The 21,588-nt window shown below is 37.9% G+C and overlaps 1 protein-coding gene across 3 annotated transcripts in view; it reads left to right on the top strand.

Moving 5' to 3' along the window:
- Nucleotides 1-21,588, top strand: part of CARPA (Carbonic anhydrase-related protein A) — a 226,296-nt gene that overhangs the window by 112,260 nt on the left and 92,448 nt on the right. For all 3 annotated transcript variants that reach the window (XM_033334282.2, XM_033334284.2, XM_033334283.2), the window contains exon 2: nucleotides 9,667-9,714. In XM_033334282.2, the coding sequence (XP_033190173.1) occupies nucleotides 9,667-9,714 (48 nt within the window). The remainder of the gene's footprint in view (nucleotides 1-9,666; nucleotides 9,715-21,588) is intronic.

Here is a 21,588-nt window from a genome sequence, read left to right as displayed (position 1 = left end):
GTACAATTTTTAAATTATATTTAACAAAAATTGTGCACATGGCAAAACTAAATTGTGAATTAGCATTCGCTTACGTATACGTATAATGTTCTGAGAACTCGTGCCAAGTTCTATTGCTCAAGCTGAAGAAGTGTAACATCGAGGAAGTAGTTGACAGAAAAGTCAAACAGACAGATATTTGTAGCTGTTGAACTTGTAGAACGATGAGCATAACGTTTTCAAATCTTGAAATGATCGTGTGAATAATTTGTACTTGTCGCGTAATAGTCATACGAACGTTTATACCTATGGAACAAAAGGATTAAACGAAAAATATAATTTCACCTGAAAACATGAAGTTTCATGCTTCTTATAAAATTAGAGCTCCTACAGCCACCGTATTCAAGGACCTGCTAACGGGAGAGGGCAATAAAGGCGTAGAATAGAAAAGAAGGATGCACGAGGTGAAAAGCGGATGATGAAGAAGGGAAAATAGAAAATATTAAAACGTACAAGGAACAGCACGAGATGTAAGTTGGCGAGCTAAGACGGCAATTAAAAGCGTAATATATTATACGCTCGCGCTTCTTGGATTAATCCTGTTTCGGCTGGCGGAAGTATACGGATCGAGGAAGGTAGCAGTTTTATACAGCGTTGCTTAGATCTTTTTCGTGTGTAAACCGCGCATTATCCTTTCTCGCACTGCGTATCGTCTTCCCTTGAAGGCTTAAGATGAAAGAAAAAAGGAGGGAGAGGTCGTATTACATGTCGTGATCTTTCTCTAAATCCTCTTTTTCTTGTAACGGTGGCGCATAGAGAGGAACCAAAGCTTATAAAGGGCTCAAGCCGTGGACAGTGGCAGAGTTTAATTCGTATTCGCATCATGGCGAAGTCCAGATTAAGAAAACTCTCCGGATATTGCAAGGGTAATATGCGAGTTGCTCGTCCTGAAATTATATTCATTTTTCCCGCCACGATGCAGCTACGTTCTTCTGCCGTCGTTTTCCCCGTACCGTTTAATCCCATGCGCCGTTTTCTTTTTTTTTTTACATTATTATTGTCCACGAATGAATCTTCGTACACGATTTTCGTATCCTTTAGTTCGTTCTTGCAGGAATCGATAGTAGTTAAGTAGCAGGGATGTTGTTATACTACGACAGGAATTAATTCACTGTTTCAACATTTTATCAATGCATTCAATGCATATGAAGCAGCGTTTTTACTGTAAACTATTACTATATTTAAATTAGTATATTATTATTATACTAATTATTTATATTAAATTATTATTATACTTAAATATATAATTTTTGTAAAAATGGCAGAACACTGTAAAATTGCCAATTTACGTATTCCAAAGTGGTGGAAAGATAATTTTTAAGTAACTTACCTCGTATTAAGTTATATTCATCAACAGAACAGAGAAATCTACCAATGTACGAAGCTTCAAGTAAATACTAGGGTAACTCAAAGGTTTTGTACTTCCCTTACAGGACGTAAAAGAAAGTATTCCTTTTAAAAAGCCTTTCTGACGAATCTATTAGCTGATCTCGAAACGCGTTTCCCTTTTTTCTCTCCTTCTTTGTCGTTACGATTCTCTTTCTTCGTCATTACAACAATACAGAATAAAATTTAAAGAAAACACGTACATACAAACAAAACGAGAAAAGGGAAACGAAGCTTCGTAACCAGGAAAATGATCGAATGGAGGTCATCTGAGACAGAAACGGCGCGGACGAACGTCCAGAAAATTTCAGACGAAATATCCAGAAGGCAACGTGTACGAGCTTCCTGTTGATTACGTTTCCACGTCGTCGGCCGCTAAAGAGGCAACGGGCACATTAAGTGGTGGCGGAGGGTCAGCATCGCCATTCAGAGGCGTTCGTTTAAGCGAAATGCGAAAAACGCGAGCGCGGAAAGGGAAATCATATTACGGTGGGTGCGGAAGGCGAGACGGAACTACGGATCACGCCATCTCTTTCACCCTCTTTTCCCGTCTCGTTTCATTTCCTCGTTTCAGCCAACTTTTCTTTCGACTCGTGTGCTTGATACGGCCCGGCTATCATAATTAAACAACCGACAATTCGTCCAAGCCGACGGGAAAATGAATAGCCGTGTGCCGCAAGAGGCTCGTGCAAAGCAGAAATATTGCGTGAAATATTTTAATGCATCCACGAACGGGACTTGATGTGTGTTCACGAAAGGACGTAGACGGATCTGCAGATGAAAGTAACGAGCTGACGTTCTTGTATGTATTAGGTTGTCCGAAAAGTTTCTTTTGTTTTATAAGGAAATAATAGACGCACAGTGTTTTTTGTTTTATATTAGTTTATTGAATTATGCACGAACATAATAATAGAAATAGACGAAATGGATCACACCTAGTTCAATAAAATAATATAAAAGAGAAATTGTTGTTCATCTGTTATCACTTTGTGAAACGAAAGAAACTTTTCGGACAACCTAATACAAGTTGTTTTCTAGCGAGCTAAGAGATATTTACACTGTTCGTCATAAGTATTAGGATAACTGTTGATATTCGTTATAAATTGAATACTCTTGTCTGGTTTTGCATTCTGGTTATCTTGCTTCATACGCTTTATGATTTTTATTGTTATGTTTATAGTGTAAGATACTAAATAAAGTACAGTCTACTATAATTTTTCAATAATCGTAACAAGTTTTAAATATTTTATACTGTTTTACGAAAAATTTGGAAATTTGATTAGCGTTGTTATGAGACGATTTACGGTTACGTTGGTCACGATTATATCGAAACTGACTAAAATAACTATAGGTATACATATTGTTAAGATATAGAGAGGATTTGGAAAAACAAATAGTTTAAAATTTATTTGCAGATTATTCAACTCTGCATGTACGTTACTCTCTGAAGGACTCGATAACCTACTCGTTTTGTTTTTTTTTCTTCTGATTACTTCTGATCACTTCTAACGGCTTTTAACCCTTTAACCTACAACATAGTATACGGGCATAGCCCGTAGTACGATGATCGGGCCAAACGTAAATAATACGGGTATTCTCGAACGTAAATTGTAGGTTAAGGGGTTAATAACTTCTAACCGCTTTTAATCGCTTTTGCCTCAACTGATACCTGGACATCCTTCAACGCTCACATACACTTTCACGCGTACAGTATAAGTGTACCATATATTTAACACATATATCTATAATCTACAAATTATTCGCAAAACTTTTCGATATCCTTCGTAAATTACTCGATCAGTCGCTTTGGTTTTTTAAATCTCCAAAATCTTCAATGCTTCATTCGTTCATTCATTACCGTCACAATCTGTTGATGAAAGTAGTACATACATACTGACCTACATCCGCTAGGTAAAGTTCTCTAAAGTCAAGGAAACCCCGTGGGCACAATAACTTCGAGTTACACAGGCAATTTCTTCCACGATTCATGCGTAGAAATCTCCGCTTTATGACTGCGATACAGCGCCGATAAAAAAATGGAAAGGAGGCAAAGGAGACAGAAGTTGCCTTGATATTTCAACGACAATTTCATCGACAACGAAATCACAGTATCTATTCGATATGTTGCGGAGAATGTTCTGTTCTGACCGTAATTATTGCTGGTAGATACGTTATTATCATTGGTAGTATTGATGAAACAGCCCTAGCGGCGAAGCTACTTCAACGATTCAGCGGTTAAAACGTGGAAAAGTCACGCGATCGAACGCACGAACGGGCCGAGTTGAAACGAAACCTCTAGTTAACAGGTTCGATGCGTTAGTTTGCCCAGTTGCGTGTTTCCGCTTCTCGAAGTTGCGGTTACATTCTCGAATTTCAAGCACCGAAATAATTAGCCGATGTTCACGATTTTGTGGAAAAGCCAGCACTTTTCTAAGGAGTACACGCCGTCAGTTTTTGCCTCTCGTGTTCTTTATGTAATTTATTTCTTTCAAAACGCCATTCTCTGACTCATTTTTCTTTACGAATATAATCCCGTTAAAATTGTGATCGAAACAACAAGAACGTTAAACAACAATTTTGTAATATCGTTCTCAATAAAAAAGAAGGGTCAAGACGATTGTTGCTTTCATAAAAAATTTACATTCTTGAAACAAATTACAATATAATTTTTGAAACCATTTATCTGAAAACCGATATCTATTGCTACGTAGCAACCCAACAGTTATCAAAAGATATTCGACAATCTGATCCAAAAGAATAATTTCATGCTTAAAATATTGAAATCTAGTTATCCGATAATAGACCTCACTCAACAATTTCAACGACTTGAACAATTTATCCGTCAAACACCAACGAACTAACTTCCAATAGAAACTTCTCTTCTCATGATATGTCGGAAAATATCCGTCAAATGAGAGTGAAGAGCGTCGTTCCACACAGTCGGCAAAGTGTCTTGCTGTTCCCATTAACCAACACTTGAACACACTAGGCTAGAATGTGACAACAGGTGTGGCAATTTCGCAATTACCTTTCTTATCGTGGCTGAACGAATAATACTGGAATTACAATGCCGCTGAGCGAGAGCACCTACGGTGTTAAAAACAGACAGCGGGAAGCGCTAAAACCGGGCACGGAAGTTACGGGAAGAAGCGAGTGCCACGCGGCTAATAAACCTCTTTACTGCTGGTGACGAAGGGCGAGGAAAGGTGTGAGACGAGCAGAAACTTGATCTCGCGTGCTGTCATGGAATTGGTTTTAATAAAAAGTGTGTCAGGGCGTTAGAAATAGTTACTTTTCAACCGGGCCTGTGATACGGATGTAATTTCTCAGCCATTTTTTAGTTCTAGATTTTTTGTCGACACTTTTAACATACTTCGTTTTAGGGTAATTGTTTAGAATAGGATACGTCTCATGTATTTTGATAATCGAATAAAAGAGTAACGTGTCTAATCAGTATACGATTATTCTACTTATTTGATCTTACAGCGTCTTAATTCTTGTTATTGGCTTGCATCTTTGACTAAAAATCTTAGGATAGTTACATTTGCTGCGAATAGACAGTTAAGAATAACGCGTTTGACAAGTAAGTAACTATTCTACTTATGTGATCTTATATTCTTCTAATTCTTATTGCCTTACATGTTCGGTCGAAAATCTTATATTTGTCGTGAATGTAAAGCGCTCAGAGATACGAAGAAGTATTATCATTACTTTGCTTTGTTAAAAGTCGCAAATACCGAGCTACTCGTGCGAGGGTCCGCGGGACAACAAAAAGTGTTATTTGCGGTGGAACGTTGATTGTTGGTGAGAAAGTGCGAAAACGTAGGTCTCGGCAGCTATCTGGGCTGGGAGCGAGCCCCGTTTAATCCGACCATAATTTCGCCATTAAAGTTAACAACGTCTCCAGGTCCCAGGCAGTTACGCGGCTCCTCCACTCGGTTGGCCGTCGTTGAATATAGAAATTTCGGTTAACCATAATTATAACGGCGCGACTGGAGAGTTGGGGTCGCGCTGACGATCCTCCGCGGCGCGGAAATTATTAATTCCTTCTCTCTCGAGCCCTCGCTCATCCTTCCGTAGGCGCTTATTTTCGTCGAGATTTGCTACGCGGACCGAATGCCGGAAGAGATACACGAACGACGTCGGAAGTCCCGTGAAGGCCCGAGGCCACGCGATTAACCTGCTTTCCAGGCTTTCCATCCTCGGTTCGTTCGAGTGACTTTTAAGCGTATTTACGTTTCCTTTCGATGGAGTCGATGGAGCCCGGGATTCGCTCGCTGAAAATTGGACGACGACACGGTTGCTGTTACAATTGCTTGAGGAAGGAGTGACATGGGGGAGCAGGAGGAGCATGGAAAGTGGAAAACGAATCGTGGAATAGTGGGATGGCTGTTTATCGAGCACGGTACAATTTAGGTTTTTGAATGTTTGATGTGCAGGATTTTAGTCCAGAAGGTACAGCGACTCGCGAAAGTATTCGAACACTTACTATCGGAAATGTTTATGAATATATTACGTGCGAAACTTGTTGAAATCTTACACAGTGTTTACTTTTCTGAGTTTGTGTTTCTCATAGTAATTATCGTTTTATGGAGTTCTGTATTATTTTCTCTTATTAAGAAATAGGTACTGTTATAAAATTTACATCGCGCGAAGGAATTTATGACGAACATGAGAAAGTTTGACTTTGTTCAACATTTCGAATATTATAGTATTTTTAGTTTTCCTATCGCTATTCATTTCCATTAATGTGTGCAATATTAACATGATTTTCTAAGTTACTGGTAATATGATATATGGAGTATCGATGGAGTAATTTGGTAGTGCAATTTTTGAGAAAGTGGTTTTTCAAATAAAATAGTTGACGTGAGAGATAGGCAAGAGATAATACTTAGACCTGGTAGAAACTGGATACTAAACTTATTTCTATGGGATAATACACTTCGAATTCCCCGAAGCGCTGTCCCAGGCCACTTGCGATAGAAGTTCACAGTAGTGCAATATTGCATGAACTAAGCCTTTGCGATAGTTAGTAAGAAATTAATTCGATCTTGCTTCAATCTAAAATTAATTCTGCCCTCGAGCAAGTCTTGCAAGAGCTAATATAAAATCGTAACTGGAATATCTAAGATTACAAACTGTTAAAATGTTATTTAAATACGTAATTATTAAATTTCAGTAAGTTAACAATATATTACTTGCAATATACTTTCGTATTCATGTTTCAAAACCAATTAATAAACATACGGGTATCTTTCAAACCTATTTCAGAAATTTTAAACATCATATCGATAGTTTAAAACTAGCTTCGCTATTTCCTAAAACGTCCATTTCACGAAACGTTCTATATCAGAAATAGTGTGGGAAAAAATCGAAGATATTATAGTATAATTAGACTCGATTAAATTAAATTCGACTATTCATGACAGAATGACAGGCTGAACATGTTAACAGTTACTATAAAGTCAATTCAGCTGGATAATAAAAGAGAAGAGAATGAAAAACTGAAAAAAGGAAAGTTTCAAGTTCGATCTTCGGAACATACGAGAAATATTTTGAAACGGTAGCCGAGGAGGAAATTGCAAACAGGTTTTGCGAAGATGTAAAAAGCATAATTAAAGTGAAATTACCGCGGGCGAAATAGAAAAGAAGCCATCCTCGTTCCGCTGTTTCGTTTAAATTCTTCGTCCTTTCGTTTTACTTCTTCTCCCTTTGGTTGCTCGTGTCCTCGTACACGCGCCAACCGTCTAGTCTGTGCATTCTGTAGAAACGTTTCATCGACAAGCGGTTCCTTCTTGCCTTCCGCCAAACGGACCACGGTTCATTTCTCCTTCGATGTTTAACAGCGCTCGTTACGCTGCTACGTAAACGACGGCAAAAGCGGTTCGTCCCTCGTTGCGCAATTCGACGCAATTAAATAACTTTCTTTTTTGTCCTGGCACTATACGAACTCTTATTTTTCGAACCTTTGACCATTCGATCGTTTAAAGGAACGACACGACGTTTCCTTTATTTTAGGAACTAATTGAAAAAACAGAACTCAATGGAAAATTGTTCAAGCGCACTTGTTTTCTCATTGGTGAAAATAATTTATTTCCAAGATTTATCGATGAAGAGTTATATATTTATTGATGAATTACGGTTTCATTTTCTTCCCATCAAACACTTTTTGAAGCAGAAAATTTGTTGGTGCATACACCTTCGTAGCGTTCGTTGGAAAATGCACAAAGTGCACATAATACGCAAAAACGTATGAGATAGCTTTACCGTAGTATTTGTTACGATATTTAGTAGGTAAAACAAATTTACATCTGCGTTCAGTTTTTTTCAATTACATTCGTAAAAATATAAATTTGCGTAATTATCCGCACTGTATCCGTAACAAACCCGATGAACTCTATCGCGAATTAAGAGAACAAGGATGTGAAACGATCATGGCTCGCATCGAGATAGGACACGGTACAGAGAAGCATGGGAGATTGACAATGGCGAGAGGAGAGGGCGGAGATCAGGACAGGCCGAGAAAGTTTTCCAATTTGAGGCAATTAGTTTGCCCGTGCGGGGTTGGATGGCATGCATCCAGATAATCGAATATGGGTCACCGTCGGAAGTGGAATGAGTCGCGCTTTGGTCAGGCCGAGAGTCTGACGACTGTGGTGGCAAGAGCGGAAAGCTAGATAGAGAGAATGTTGGAGAAGGACATAGAGTAATAGAGCGAAGAGAAACGATGGAGGAGAAGAGAGAAGGTTTGACGTGCGCACGTGGACGAGGGTCGACTAGAAAACCGGAGCTCCAAGCAATAATTGTTCGAGGGAGAATCTCGAACTATTCGATACGCTTAGGGCATTAAAACGTTCGCCACGGATGGAACGCCGGATGATTTGCATATAGAAAAAACGACGAGCCCTGGCTCCCGACAGCACCGGCCGGCTGTTTCGAGGCGGAAAAAGTAATGAATATGGAAAGGGACGCGGTAATGCGGAAGATAAAGTGTTCCTCGTGGAATGAGAATTCAATTATGAGGACGTTGAGTGCTCCGAGACGAGACACTCTCGCTCGCTGAATTTTAAGCGATTTAACGATTACCGTTTCCGATCCGATCTCTCATCGCGTTTGCAGATTTCCAGCATTTCTTTTTTTTTTCTTTTTTGTTTTTCTTTTCTCTGTATGGAGTGTATATGGCTGGATGCGAAGAGTATCGGGCACTTTTTTCTGTTTTTTGAATGGAAATTTGAAGAAGGTTTTTACGATGGAATCAACGATCTCGTGCTGTTACGTTTAGGAATCCTATGTTGCTTTCTCAGAAGGCGTTTGAAATTTCATAGGCTTCGAAAACGGACGCTGGTTAGTCTGGTTTTATGGTGCTTTCTCTGTGATTATCGAGCCCAGAGATTAAATGTTTTACGGAGTTTTGAAACTGTGACCTGGCTTCCTTTCCTTATATTTAAGTTTTGCGTGAACGTAGAGACATTGAAAAATTTCCCGGGCTTCAACAAATATATTGTTATCACAGTATCACAAACGCATCAGTTTCTTCAAATTTCATGAAATATTGACAAATTCACGACCGAACCCTTGCAATTTTTTTCTACAATCACAGTTTTGAAGAAGTAAGAATCTAATTGTATATGTAAATTAATTGAAAAAGATAATAAACTGAAACGTAGTACGTCAATGTCAGCTTGCAACGAAGTAACATAGAATTATTACATAGCTGTATAATTCCTTGAAAGAAACTTTTGAAAGAAAATATCTCGTTTCAAGAGTTACAGTCTTACTGTTGATCGCATGCTTCAGTTTCAATTCTGAATCACTATTATCAATCGATTGATCGATCATTTCTCGACGCTAAGAAGTTCAATTGATCGATGCTCTTCGTTGCTTGATGGAACTTTAAAGTTCTCACCGGTGTAGCAGAAGTTTCTAAAGATATACGGGTTAAGAAACTGGCAAATACCATGCATTAATTCACTGTACAACTGTAAAATATATCCTTTCTCACGCTTCGGATATACAGATCTATTAATTTATATTTTTAATTTCACTATCATCGCTATTCTAATAACAAGTTTAACAAATAACAAATCAGGTTTATTATTTTCCAATTAGAACATCAATATATTATTCTAGTATTCTATTATTTGTTGTATATAAATGGATCGTACATAACAGTTAAGTAATACATAGCGTGTTGCCGAGTTCCAAACACTTCGATAATAGTTGTGTTTCATTGCTTTACAGAATCCGAGGCCAGTTGGGACGAATGGTGGACCTACGACGGAATTTCAGGTAAGTCTTTAATCCACCTAAATCCGTCGGTAATTCAACTAACAGGGAAAGACTTCCAGAGTGCAAACTCATAAGATCTCAAAATATTAAGACCAAAGATTTAAACGATATAAATATATCCTTATTTTTAATCTTCGCGTTAAACAAATATCACGATATAGTTAATTTTCATAAGTAACGAGTAAAATGGAAGTAAAAAGGAAATGTAGTATCTCTTTGATGAGAATTTCCACGCCCCCCCCTCTCCTCCTCCTAGTAACTAATATTACATCGCGCTGACTCTCTTGATTTTGGAAGATCTGATTTCCAAAGGAATTTCCATCAATTTTCCGAGTTGCCGGATAAAGTAATCGCCTGTGTAATTGCGAATCGATACCGATACCGGGCTGCTCAGAAAGAGAAATTAATCGGCACGAATTAATTTCCATTAATATTCGAGGATTTCACAATCGATTGCGTCAAGTTCGTCGAGCAACGTTCCGGTCTTTCGAGAACTCGACAGAATAATGAGATATCGGAAAGATTCCGCGTTAAAAATCACTCTTTCTCCGGTTGTCTACGGTAAGGCTAATATTGAAAAAGTTCTCTGACGAGCTGATACCTCCGGGACTATATTAAGAAGCTATGTTACGATAAATCGACGTTTTGTTTCTATGCAGAAGCTTACATACTTATTTTCTTTGTTTCAATTTCTTTTTATGTGAAAGTTTGTCTTCCTCTCTTATCTTTATCATGTATGAACTTCCGAATAATTCGATGTATATATGTTGGTAATTCAAAGTTTGCACATGAACTGTAGCATCTTCTTTTTTTATAAGCTAAATATTATGCTTTGCCCTTTATGTGTCTTCAAATTATTTTCAAAATTCTACTGCAGAGAAATAAATTATTCGACTCGCTTGTTCATTAACATACAACACAGGTAATATAATCCACTTGTGCGTTGTTAAAAATTCATCATCCAATTAATTCATACCTAATTTCGATCATTCTCGAGGTAACAAGAAGGTTTCGGGATTTAAGTTGTCGGAGACAAGAAAAATTGATCAGTTTCCGTGATATACGGGGTTGGTGGCAACGCGAAGGTCCCCTAATTTTCTTAATTTTAAGTTACGACGCCATCGAGTGGCTCGTGGCGCCGGCACGAATTTTTTAATCTCGCCGCGCCGCCGAGTTTTTATTAAAAATAAGACGGCCACCCGATAGGGTCGTGCGAGGCACGAGAGCCTCGAGTTTAGTGTTGTTCCGCCATGTGAGCCAGCTGCCACAAGAGATACAGTGCTGTATAACCTGGGTTAAGGCACGGTTCCTATAAAGCCTCGACCTGCCCCTTTCCGCAAAATTTTCGCTTCGCTTCTCGGTCGAATTCCTTTTTATCGCGTGAACTTTCTCACGTTCGACCTTCGTCTCACTGTGTATATATATATATATATTTAGAGCTTTCATTCGCGCTCTGATACTTCAAAGTATGGCTAAAGTGAGAATTCTGGCACAAATGCAACCTGATTTACGCTTCTACTTATTTGCTGTTCTTTCTCCTGATTTTGGAATATTATATTTTTTGTGCTTGAAGCTAGCGTTCATTTCGCTTGCGGTGAAGCTTTATGCTGTTCAATCAAACTTTGCAGAACTCCATTTTGTTGGTTCAATAAAAATCAATATATCGCTCGAATGGTAAGTGTTAAGTCAAGTCATTAGGAAGAAATTCAATTTCCTGCAAGCATGGAAAGATTGTTTTGTAATTCTCAAGTTCGATTGAGAAGTAGTTCTTGGGTGGGTGGATGTAATTCGTTTCAAAAAATATTGTTGATAGGGTTCTTTGGACTAGCTCTTCTAAAATATTGGCGCTTATGTTTGCTAGAGACCCAACTTACCCAACTACTCCCTCTGCTTACAGTAGGTCCTCGACTATTAAATTTTCCAGGCTCAGAAAATTCGGTTTGTCCCCCGCTATCGTCTTTCTTGAGCCTGGACAACTGTCGTCTACAATGTTTGCCTCGAGAAACAAAGAATCCATACCGCTGGATTCTGTCATTGAATTTCACTGGCAGGCACGATCAGACCACTACAAGATCAGAGCAGGGGACTCTGTGTGACTTATTACCGTCATTGATGGCTCAGGAGTGGATTTTTAGGGTGCACCGAGGTCTCATATTGCGGACAGATGGTTCGGCCGTTTTTACAACCAATAACGGACTCCCTCCGTAGATATATACCTGTACCATCTTACACTCGTCTATCTATACGTTCAACATATCTTTGATTTCATCCCGACTGTGGAGAAAAATATCGCCATATGTAGACTCTACTTTGTCGTTTCTCTTCGCTGCGTGTACTCAGTGGATACAACGTTGGATGTAAAATGGCCCACGAAACCTATTTCAACACTCATCATAGAAAACTTTTATATATATATATGTATGTATATTGTACGCGTTGTATAAAACATTTTGAAATAACAAGTATAATACAACATGAGTTGAAAGTATAATAAAAGAATATAGCAGAAGACAGTAATCCTGACAAATGATGCGACTTTAAATAACAAAACACAGCAACAACGAAGTTAAAAATAGACCCGCTAAATATTAAGATTTTGTAATACCAAATAAAACATTTTTTTCAAGTATCAGGATATGTGACAGAGCTTGGAAATACAGAAGAATTTTTTGAGAAAGCGCGAAAAAGGAGAATGACAAACGAACTTCCGGACAGATATTCGACGTGGAATGCGCTAGGGAATGAAAAATTTTCAATGCTATGAAACTCCTCCAGGTGGCTTGGGATTAAGTCGGCCCCCATCGTGGTCGCGTTGATACGCAACTGGTAACCGTTGGCAAGCCTTGTGCAACATTTGAAGAGCACTTTTCCGGCCCTTGGAAGTACTATTTCGAAGTGAAAATGAAATTTCTACCGCGAGACGAGACTGCCTTCATTTACACTATGACGTATGCCGGTAAGGGACTTAATGATACACTTGTTAAAATGCTCAGACGGTGCACCAGAGAGAGCATATCTTGCTTAATCCGCGAGCATAAGGGAGTTAATTAAGAATCTCTCACTAAACGCCAATGGCTTTGAGAACTAGGAACACGTTTATCTTGAAACATTGTTATTAGTGTTTGACTACGCGTTTGAAAAGTTGAGAATTATAGCGATGTAAGTCAGTCTAATTTTCACAAAATAAAGACTTTTATATTTATTATTGTTGAGAATTGTGGATCTTGATAGCCGAAATAATGTTATAGGAACACTAAATTTATACTTGGAATTAATATTAAAATAGTTATATGTTTATTTTATGGACGATTTCTGAGATATTCATCGATACACACTTGCACGCGTCTCAGCACTTTCTTCTATACTCGACTGTTAACCCACTGAATAGTTTACATTCATCTGTTTTCGAAACGCCACACACTGACACCCACATGCAAGTATCTCTACTACGCATTTAACCCAGTCCAAGATACAAAATTATACATATCTCAATAATTATTATAAAATATCCACTGTATTTCTTTAAGTCGCGAGAACGTATCGCTTATATCGTTATAAAGGTATAATTTAATTTATTATAAAGATGAAGGATGGTATTTTTCAAGTTGAGATGAACGTGATTAAAGTCAAATTTTCAGCTCGTTATTTGTGTAGATTAGTATAAACTTAAACTCACAATAAATACATTGTTTGAACCGATACTTTTACATAAAATTTCGGAAATGTTCGATCACTCCTATCACCCGAATTTTATCCTATTCATCGGAAATAAAAATTCGAGTCAAGAATCAATTTTTCAACAAATCTGTGAAAAAGCATACTACATCCGCGAAAAAGAATTGCATCGAAACTAATTAAATTCAAAGCTGTGAAACAAAAATTGAAAAGTTGCAATTTCCAAAGTGAATATCGATACAATCAATTTTGGTCGTAACATCGATGCACACAAATACATATATTCGGAGGAAGAGAAAAACCCCGATAAAATTTCACAGTGAAAAATATCTGTAATTTCGAGCGATTTCAAGGTAGTACGTATTTCATCACACCCTTTACATTCATTGATGAAGGAGGTCGATGGGATAGTAGGTCGAGGACTCTAAAAAACCGCGTAAAACAGAAACGAATATATCTATCCTCCTCGTTTGTTTCATTGACGTTTCACGAAAAGAAAGCGAGGTATCTACCATTATGTCTGAATTCGCTGTCGTGTCGAAACCAGTTCTGTGTTCACCGCAGGGTCGTACAAGGCTAACAGGGCTGCCCTTTGACCCAGACTTGAAGTCGTGCGTTCGACAATGCACTGGGGAAGGCAATCCGACACAAAGGGTCGTCGCAGAGGCGGATTCCTTTCATCGAATTTTCCGTAGCTACTTGACGTGGAGAGTACGGTTGACCTTGACGAACCTCGATAGAACAATCCTTCCGTTTGCAAATGAATCCACACAAATGGCCACTTTCAAGCGAAACGTTGAAATACCAAAGTGCAAATCCTACAAGGATTTATAGGATATTTGGAACAGGTACTAGGAATGCTGGCCTCAAACAACTTCTTAATTAATATCAAAGTGTTTAATATTAAAATAAAATAATGTAGTAATAATTTCGTTGTAGATTGTAACATATTGATATCTATTAAATGTCTAACGATATGAAAATTTACGGTAAATAATCAAAGCAAGGGAAAAGGATAGGAATCTCCAATCTCTTTATTGAATCAAACGAACATTATACGAAGAGCGTGAAGTAAATAAAGATAATTGCACATAAATAACGTCGTAGTAGCTCGTAATTTTCACTTTTTCATCTATTCCAATATCGTCGCGTGGAGATTCAGTACGAGGCCACGCGTTATACGTTCTCTTCGATTTCATCGCTTTTTTATCTACCACGTGGAATTAACGTGATAAACGTAATTAATATTTCCTCAGACCTTGAATATATATTTTTAGCAGATTTTGATAATTACACGTGGTAGACGCTACAGATCGACTTACAGTTTCGACGCTGAATTCTATTGTTATCGCAAAAGATTATTATCATAAAATTGTATTAACCGTCACAAAGATGAAGTTCCAGATAACAAACGATACATTTCTCTTCTGTCTATGAAACGATCCAAACGATATAGTCGTAAAATACTGTAAAACGATGAATTAGAAAATACGATAAGAATTCCATGAAAGCATTATTTCAATAATAATAATAATGTTATATCAGCATTGATAAAAAATATTAATAAACCGAGTCAAAAACCTCTTAAAATTCAAACAAACATCAGTCACTTTGGAATTCATTTACCGAAATTGATTTGCTTGCTGTAACAATCTACAACTAATTACCTAAAATTAATAATTTTAAATAATTAATAATCTAAAATTAATAATTAAATAATTAAATAACAATCTAGAGTTGAATCAGTAATTGTGCATATTATTGTGAATATATATTTTAGTATATCGCAGTGGTTAATCAAATTTTTGCAATCGATCGATTAATCAAAATATTCATCCCTGTTTTTACGCTTGTTAGTTTATTCGATGATCTACATGGTTTACCTGAATGATTTTCAGTTGACCTGTCGTTACTTCGCGTTACAATATCCCTTCAAAATAAGAAGAAACAGAAGAAGAGGAGATCCTTGGAACAAAATGAAATTTTACCATCATAATGGCAGATCGTTTGGTTCGTGTCACTACCCTTATTCACCGAAAATGAATTTTTTCTTTTTCCCTTTTATTTTCCTTCTCTGTTTTTTCCCCATTTTCAAGTTATTCCAAAGCGACGAACCACGAACATCTAAGCTCGTAGGCGGCCTTTTGGAACTTATTAAGCGAGCTCTTTATGAAACGGGCTTCGTTAAGGTGAAAACCAGGTCCGCATTGAAAGTGGAAGCGGCCGTGGTTTATTTTATAAATCCGAATGAAAGGCAACAATCGCATCCCTGTTATCCAACGAAACAGATAAATTTGCGTTGGCCTGGTTTCGATGACAAGATTGCCTGAGCGACGGTACGATAACACTGCCAGTCGTCGTCTCGCTGTTCGCGGATTAATAAATTTTAATCGCGGTGTCGCGTTAATTTCTATTCTATTCTGACAATAAAGCTCGGAGACGTATGAGAATTTTCGACCGATTGAATTTTTCAACGAATCGCGTTTGTTTGGAGAGAAGTGACTGGAACAAAACTTTGAAAATTAATAAACTCTAATATCGATTTTAAAAATTGTAAGAATTGCGAAACGAACATTTTTACGGATGACAGTTCGTCCTGGTTTGAAGTTCTCCGTGTAAATGACGTATATACCGTTATATTTTTGAACCGTTGATGTGTATTTTAGTATCCGCGAGAGAATTTTCAAGAATATAAAGAACTGTAAGTAAGGAATTTCATATGGCTTCTGTAAGAATGTATCAATATCTTAAAGGGAATTGTGAGAATTGTGAGATCAGGTTAACATTTCAATGACATTTGACAGCGGTTGTGCAGCATCTATTCTTTTCTCCTACGATCGCGGCATTATGAATGTTTTATGCCGCGTATTCCATCGCTGTGGTGACATTAGGCCTTTCGTCCGTGCAGTTCCTGGATAATCTCCTTTGGAAAGCAACAACGTCACAGATAAATAAATAATTCGTTTCTCAAGTAAGTTCTGAAATGTATCGACTGTTGCGTATTTTTAACGAACTCGAGAACAATTCGGTTGACGCGATATTTATATCGTTGTCGTGTGATTTTATGTATCAGGGAAATTAAATTATACTTATACACATATGATTATGCTCATATATACATATACATATATCAAAATATATACGATGAACCTTTTTTTTCCTTATTTAATTCTTCAAAAATGAACCTGTTGACACAAATGGCGTTGATCAATTTCCTTTTTGTGATTTCTATCTGTCCATTCTCTTTTTTTGTTTGTAATTCGTAACAATCGGCATTATGGTCATCTGTAACCATGAAAGATAAATACCCCTTTTAGCAAGATTTATCCCATGACGCTACGAATACTAGTGACCGTGACAATATTACGCGAAATATGCACACCAAAACGTCGTTTCGCGGCAGAATGTGGAGAATTTCTGTAATTCAACAAACACAATGAAGACTGACCGCAGTTCCGCTTAGCTTTGTCGACGTTCCGCTGATAAATAATCGAATTCATTACCATATCTTTAATGCGATCGCGAACCTGCTCAATTAAGCGTACTTTAATCCGCGGATTATGGTTGCATTATGAACTGACATAGAGCGTTCTTGTTTCCGTGAATCGCCGAACGTAAAGATATTACTTTAGAAGGGGAATTCACATCTGTGTAAATTGTCATAAGAGAATATACACGAATCACTTATTTTTTCGAGACGGGACTGTTTTTGGACCGTGGAAAAAAATTTGATCTTTGTCAATGTTGAAGTGGTCACCACTTCTGAGAAAACTCTACATCTGGTCTTTTTAGTTTCCTCAAGCACTGAAGCTATCGACAGCGTATAGACAATAGACTGGGACGAAGGCAGACCATAGACAGTAGACAGGCGACGATGGCCTCGGGATTTTCAGTTATACGGCAACACTGCTAGCGTGCGGATCTGGACCAGCTCAAGTTATATTCCTACTTGTACTTACACTTCTGCATTAAAATATATTTTCTACTTTACAATTTATCCACGTGTTTCTCTGTTTGTACATCTAATAACCTCAACAGTCAATTATTGAATGATAACTCGTCATTGAATAAACGAAACATTCTATCTGACGTTTTTATAGAAAGAACATAATGTTTTCATACTTCACCAGCATCCGATAGACATCGCGTTCACCGTTCGAAGACGAAGAGGACGAATCGCAGTTGCTTTCGAGGCGGCCTCGTAGTATTTTCCCACAGCTAGATGCATCAAGAGTTGCGAAAAACGAGAAAGTAGGACGAGTCTATGAATAATAGAAACGAATGAATATTCGAGCAACCGGGAATATTCGTAGCCGGAATGTATGAAGTAAGGTGAACGTTTTCGAATAATCTCGCGAATCTGAACGGAACGTATTTTCTAATTCGATTCGGAGACTAAGGTGCTGGGTTCATTCGGTCAGATTGCTGCAGTAGAATATTATTTTAGGGGGCGACATTACTTTTTAAAAGTAAGAATTATGTGTTTTCTGTGAAAGGTTTCATGGAATTCGCGTAAGTGCTTTGCGAAAATAGAATACCTTTGCGGCAGAGAGACGCGTAAATTTCAGTTCCGTTGACGTTTCTTCGACGTGTGTTGCACATCTGTATATCTATTCATGTCTCATTAACATTCAGAACTGGGTTTTGCGTATGAAAAATTAACATTGTCAATGGTATGAACGTCAAACATGATAAATTATTATTTTACTCGTTCGAAATTAAAAAACCAAAAAGATTGTTAATTAAAATACACTTGTTTACATTAGATAGCAGAATGAAAGAAAGAAGTCAGTAATCATAAAAGAAACAACAATGGCCCCAATAAAGAATAACACTTCTATTTAATAGCCTGATCATGCATTGGCTTATTCCACTTAACCAACAAACGCTATGTATTTAAGATCATTTCAAATAATCCTCTACCATCTTTCTGGACATACTTCGACTATTCTGACCACGTACCAGGTTACTCCACTCTACCAGCCGTATCATCTTCTCAATTTCTTCAACAACAAATACACAAAAATCGTATCAAATACTACTCGTCCAAATAGAACGTACAGACCTATAAATATAGATGATCGATTTAGATGTGAACATTTCAAAAATTACTGAAACATATAGTGAATTATACTCCTCGCATTATCAGGTAAAGATTTTAAAACAAGTCAATCGAAAATGCATTTCGTAATATTCTCATTCTCAATTGTTTATGCATCCAAGAAAACACAAAGAAAAATCCTGAAACATATCATTGTTCATGAAACATAACATTGTTCCTTCCTTTTCACCAGTGTCAACTAATCTTATCAAACCGCATCAAACAAGAAACCGTACCAAACTTATTTCCTTATCTCTTCGTTTCAAACACTTGGTCGTATTAATTCATCAGAAATACGGAAACAGAAAAAAAAACATGAGAAACAAGACGAACTTAGAAAAGTCGTTTGCCGACCGGTTTGAAATCTGCGCGGGTGCATATTTGCCCTCTCGAGCGGTGGTAATGTATGCGTGCAATCCAGCCGGCTGCTGGATGAACCGGCACCAGGAGAGTTGGTTTTCCGGAAACGTATTCTATGCATACATGCATGTTCAACACCTGCGAAGCCCGGTCCGGCCAGGCAGGATGTTAAATTACGGCATTTAAATAATTTCATTTAATCTTTGCGCACGGACCAGGCTCTCGCTCCCCTGCGGCCCTTCCGCGCACCACGTCCTTGCGATTCCTGGTTCGACGGCCGAAATATTTTCTCGTGTAATTTCGCGGACCGCCGAAATAACCGCGGGAACTGGCACGGCCACCGACCGGCCACCGGAAACGCCTTCCACATTCTCGTTACAGCCTGTTTCGTTTCACAGGGATCAGAGCTCGGTGAAACGATTTTCCCTGGCGACGAACAGCCAAAACCCACGAAACATTGATATCGTTCTCGGATCGTTTTACGTTTGTAGATAATCTCGACTATCGTCGACGGAATGCAGGAAATTTTGAAAACTTCAAGGTACTTGGATATATTTTTATTTCTAGCTATATCTATGGATTATTTGCAATATTTGTATGGGCAGAGGTTCTCATATATTTAAAGTTATTTACTTATTGAATGTTTAAGATGCTATATTTCTTAACATAGCGAACAGTTGTTATATTGTATAACGAAAATTATAGAAATGGCATACGATCGATACACCAAATAATTTATTGCGTTTTTAAAATAATTGTTCGTTATGTATCGCTAAACTCTCTTTTCAACTGGAAGGTACAAGAAACTTGAAATAGATTTCACAGTTATATTATTACATTATTATTATTATATAAAATTTGCGCATATTTGAAAAAATAATGCATTTAGGGATTAACGTATAAAATAAGACGCGAATTACAATTTCTTGCCTTGCGAGAAAACAAAATCTCAGTTATGAGAGATTAATGGAATCTGAACGAACCAATCGTCCAAAGTCAACAGTAAACATCTAAGAAACGAAGAATGTCTACTTAAAAATCCCATTTCTTCAATTCGCATCTTTCATCCGATCATCGCGCAGCTGATCTCTCTGAGCTGAATAATTCTCTCTTAATCTTCCCCTCCGAAGTATCGTTATCTCTCTTCTATCTCGCGTCACTCGAAAACACCGGCGCGGATCGAGTATATTTAAAAATCTCTGGCTGATCCGGCCACGGTCGGCTTCGTTCTACTTTCCTCCACTGACGAGAACTTTGTCGAGCCTTAAGTCAGCACGACCGCATCCTCCGACCACTGATAAAGATGGAAAGTGGCCGGGCATTTGCATGTTTATTCCGCTTCTTTAATTCCAGCTATCCTCTCGACGCGAGTCGACTAGCGCCGCCGTTTCCATCCGGAAAATACGTAGGAAGGAACAAGAGAAAAGAAAAGGTCTGTTTCACCAGCCTCTCTTTTCTTCGCCGATTCGCTAGTTTTTTTCTTGCCTTTTTCGAAGCTTGCGCGCCATCTGCCTTGCCTAGCAAGCTTCCCCAAAATTTATACGCGTATATTACGCTCGCTTTCCGTTTTCTCTCGCGTGAAAATTAACGAGCCTGCGGCGAAAACAGGAAGGAAAAAATGTCTGACGCGATAGATGATGAAATAGCGAGGATTTTTAGCGAACATTTATGAGACAATAGTTCGAGATATTTCATTTCGCGAAGAAAATTTACAGTCAATTTTTTTCTATTAGGAAAAAGAGAACTTTATTCTAAATAATAATATTTAACATACAGGTCGCTATATGCTTCTATTTGTATGTATGAAACTTGCGGTCAATATGCGTGCTGATTCGTATGATTGCATCGACTCTATCAGAAATAACCAATCAGACCCGCATTCCTTTGCCTAGCTATTTCATCGTTTCTTGCATAATACATTCACTAAATTAAAGCAGTTTCCACCGAAAACAATTCTCAAAAATACTTGTCCGACTATTTTTATTTTCCTGCTTATACAACTTTTATCCGACAACTGTTTCAATATCTAAGACACTGGTGTGTTAAGTTGTTTCACTAATGAGCTCACTAGCAAGCTCCGAATAAAACGTTCTCTTTTTTCTCTTTTCTTTTGTCTTTCTCTTTATTCTTTCTCCACAGCGCCATAGTAATATATATCACGTATCTATACCAATCGATATCAACTTGGACTCTTTCATTTTTGTTACTTTGAACCCGCTAATTTTCGTTTCCTCGCACGCAACACGAACTTAACTGAAACGGTGCCATTTCCAAACTTAGACCTAACCCTATTCTTTTTCCACCCATTTAACAATTGTTGCAACGGTCGGGGCATTAAACGTTGAAACACTGCCTAACAAAGGTGAAACGAAACGATTCTTGGCCGATTTTCGTTCGGTTCGTGATCCGACACCATTTGGACGTCGATAAAAGTTGAGCGGGAAATTCGAGGCCGAAGAATTCAATACAGAGACGAAGGTTGGGTAGTTGGCGCGATCAATCCGACGATTAATCGCCTGGCGAGTCTATTTTTCATCGAAACTTGGAAGAACTGAATTCCCTGCTGTTCGCTTCCCTTTCTTCGTCGGAAGTTTGCGGCACGTTTCTTAGCATCGCTCTATTAATTAATAATTCACGACCCATTTTGACCGGCTTTCCCCTCCCATCTCTAACTTTACGATCGATATTTTCTTCTTCAACTTCGTACGCTGCCGCTGTAAATTTTCTTTTATGGCTGC

Source organism: Bombus vancouverensis, chromosome 4 (assembly GCF_051014615.1).
Source record: "Bombus vancouverensis nearcticus chromosome 4, iyBomVanc1_principal, whole genome shotgun sequence".
NCBI lineage: Eukaryota > Metazoa > Arthropoda > Insecta > Hymenoptera > Apidae > Bombus > Bombus vancouverensis.
This window is presented reverse-complemented; position numbering and strand designations above follow the sequence as displayed.